The sequence below is a fragment of the Rhinichthys klamathensis genome, unplaced genomic scaffold (assembly GCF_029890125.1).
Source record: "Rhinichthys klamathensis goyatoka isolate OS25496 unplaced genomic scaffold, OSU_Roscu_1.1 h1tg000054l_1, whole genome shotgun sequence".
Lineage (NCBI taxonomy): Eukaryota > Metazoa > Chordata > Actinopteri > Cypriniformes > Leuciscidae > Rhinichthys > Rhinichthys klamathensis.
The window spans coordinates 790,634-793,091 of NW_026606599.1; the positions used below are offsets into that span (position 1 = coordinate 790,634).

The 2,458-nt window shown below is 34.0% G+C and overlaps 1 gene segment (V, D, J or C); it reads left to right on the plus strand.

Moving 5' to 3' along the window:
- The first annotated feature begins 264 nt into the window (after positions 1 to 264).
- On the plus strand, positions 265 to 1,294 carry LOC130083259 (immunoglobulin kappa variable 4-1-like). The segment is given in 2 exon segments: positions 265 to 351; positions 506 to 1,294. Coding segments are annotated over 2 exon segments (387 nt in total).
- The last annotated feature ends 1,164 nt before the right edge of the window (positions 1,295 to 2,458 follow it).

Sequence of the window (2,458 nt, forward strand, 5' to 3'; positions counted from 1 at the left end):
TCCACACTGAGAGATGTCAATATAAAGTCAAACCCTAGTGTCCTATCAGCCAAACATCAAATATTTCACAATTAATCAATATGTACAATTAATGACTAAATGGAAGAAAGTAAAATCTTCTATGTAGAGTGTATATTAGTTTGTTCCCAGCACAAGCTGTTGTAAATCCTGCCCACTTCTTTGCATTGTCAGCACATGCTTCAGTGCTCTGAGAGTGTTTATAGTGCTGTGAGTTTAACACTTCATGACTGAGAGCAGAACACAACACACTCTTCATCATCACACAAGACTAAACTACAACTATGAACAACATCAACATCTTCATCTGGACCATTGCACTGTTTGCTCAAGGTTTGTGAAATACATGTTTTAATAATGATTTTTTTTTTTTAAATGTGAAATATATATATATATATATATATATATATATATATATATATATGTTTATCATATACTGTATATCATCATATATATAATTTTTATTTTTGTTTGTGTTTTCTTTCAGAGTGTAGAGGACAGATCACTGTAACTCAGAGTCCATCAATACCAGCAGTTCAACCAGGAGAAGAAGTCAGAATAAACTGTAAAACCAGCAGTGATGTGTATTATTATAGTTCTTATGGTCATCGTTTAGCCTGGTACTCACAGAAACCTGGAGAAGCTCCTAAACTCCTCATATATAGAGCAACAAACCGTTATACTGGAACTCCATCTAGATTCAGTGGCAGTGGATCTGGCAGTGATTTTACTCTGACCATCAGTGGAGTCCAGACTGAAGATACAGGAGATTATTACTGTCAGAGTTATCATGCTATCAGTGGTAAAGATGTGTTCACACAGTGATAAAGAGTCGTACAAAAACCTCTGTCAGTCAGACGTCACAGTGACTGCACTGATACAGCTGAGAGAAACTGCAGCTGCTGATGGAGGATCACAAACTACACAATATCAATGTTTAGCAAACTTTATAAAGACTTTAAAGGTAAATATAATATAATATCTTTATGCTAAAATACATTAACCCAGTTAATTGTTCATTGACTATTACTGCCATTCATGTGTGTATCTCTCTCAAATGCAGGGCCGACATGCAGATTTTAGACAGATCTTTCATATGAATTACAATTTACAATAATATAGCATGAATATTGATCAACGTTAACATATGCATAAAGTAAATAAATGGTCAAATGAATAACCAACAAATCAAAAATTAAACTACTAATCAACAAAAGGTGCAAAATCTTTTATTACATGATACATTTCAGCACTACAGAGAAACATTGTGAGGTCATTCACATTTATTTGTGCAAAAATGTGAGAAATGGTTCAATAATATATTTGATTGATTTTCTATGACTATAACCAATAAAATATATCTTTAAGTCAGGAAAATAAAACCCAGAGTGCTCATAATATCTATTAAAAACATGACAAGTATAGTGTGTGTTTACAGTCTGGGTCAAACTATTTAGTTCAGACTGAACTGCGAGTGCTAAAAAACTTTGGGCTTTATGCCTCAAAGTTAGTAGCAGTGTAAGTTTGTGGTGTATCCAGCCAACATTTGATGGTTTTCTTTTCCTTTCTCTGAAAACATAATTCGAAAGTTGACAGTATATGCCTGAATGCACTTAACTATGGGTGCCAAATCCCAGAATCCCATTGTAGACCAGGGTGCTGCATGGTATTATTACAAACGGGGCTCAATACACTTAAAATCTACATGTCTGAGTATCTGCAGTTGAAAGAAACTACTGTTTTGAAACAGTTTACTTCAATTCCCATAATCAATTGCCAGGTGTGAATTTTTTATGTTTTTCTACCAATTTGTGTCTACATTACATGTGTTGGTAGAGACGTCACATAGAGAAGCCTATGATCATACAAGCATTCAGCAGCAGAGAAAAAGAATGACTGAATTTAAGCTTTAGGGGTGAGCCATCCCCTTAAGATTTAAACATTAATAAAATCTTTTGCGTACTCAACACAAGTTGTGAACTGTGACTTTAAGATACAGTGCATGCATCTCACCTTCACAAAGGTATTCATAAAATAAACCTATCTTCTGAAGGTAGTCCTGGGCATAGGCGGAGAGTGTGCAGCGAGGGGTTAATATTTCACACTTCATTTCTTTTTTTTTGGTCTCCTTTCCAAGAAGTAAAACTGGCTTGTATCCAATGGCATGGAGTTTCTCAAGCTGCAATGACAACATTAGAAAAACAACATAAAAAAAAACTAAGAATATTAATTATTAAGAAAATATAACTTTACTGATGATATAACTTTTTGTAACAGTAGCTCGGGTTTTGCACCTACGTTGATAAGATTATGTAACCATTGTGCAACTGGACAATGACAATCTAAAGATTTATTAAAAATAAAAGAAGAACCTTAGTGATTACATTAGTGAGTACAGTATGAATGCAGTTCATTTGTTATTTCTCATCCACTCGATGAG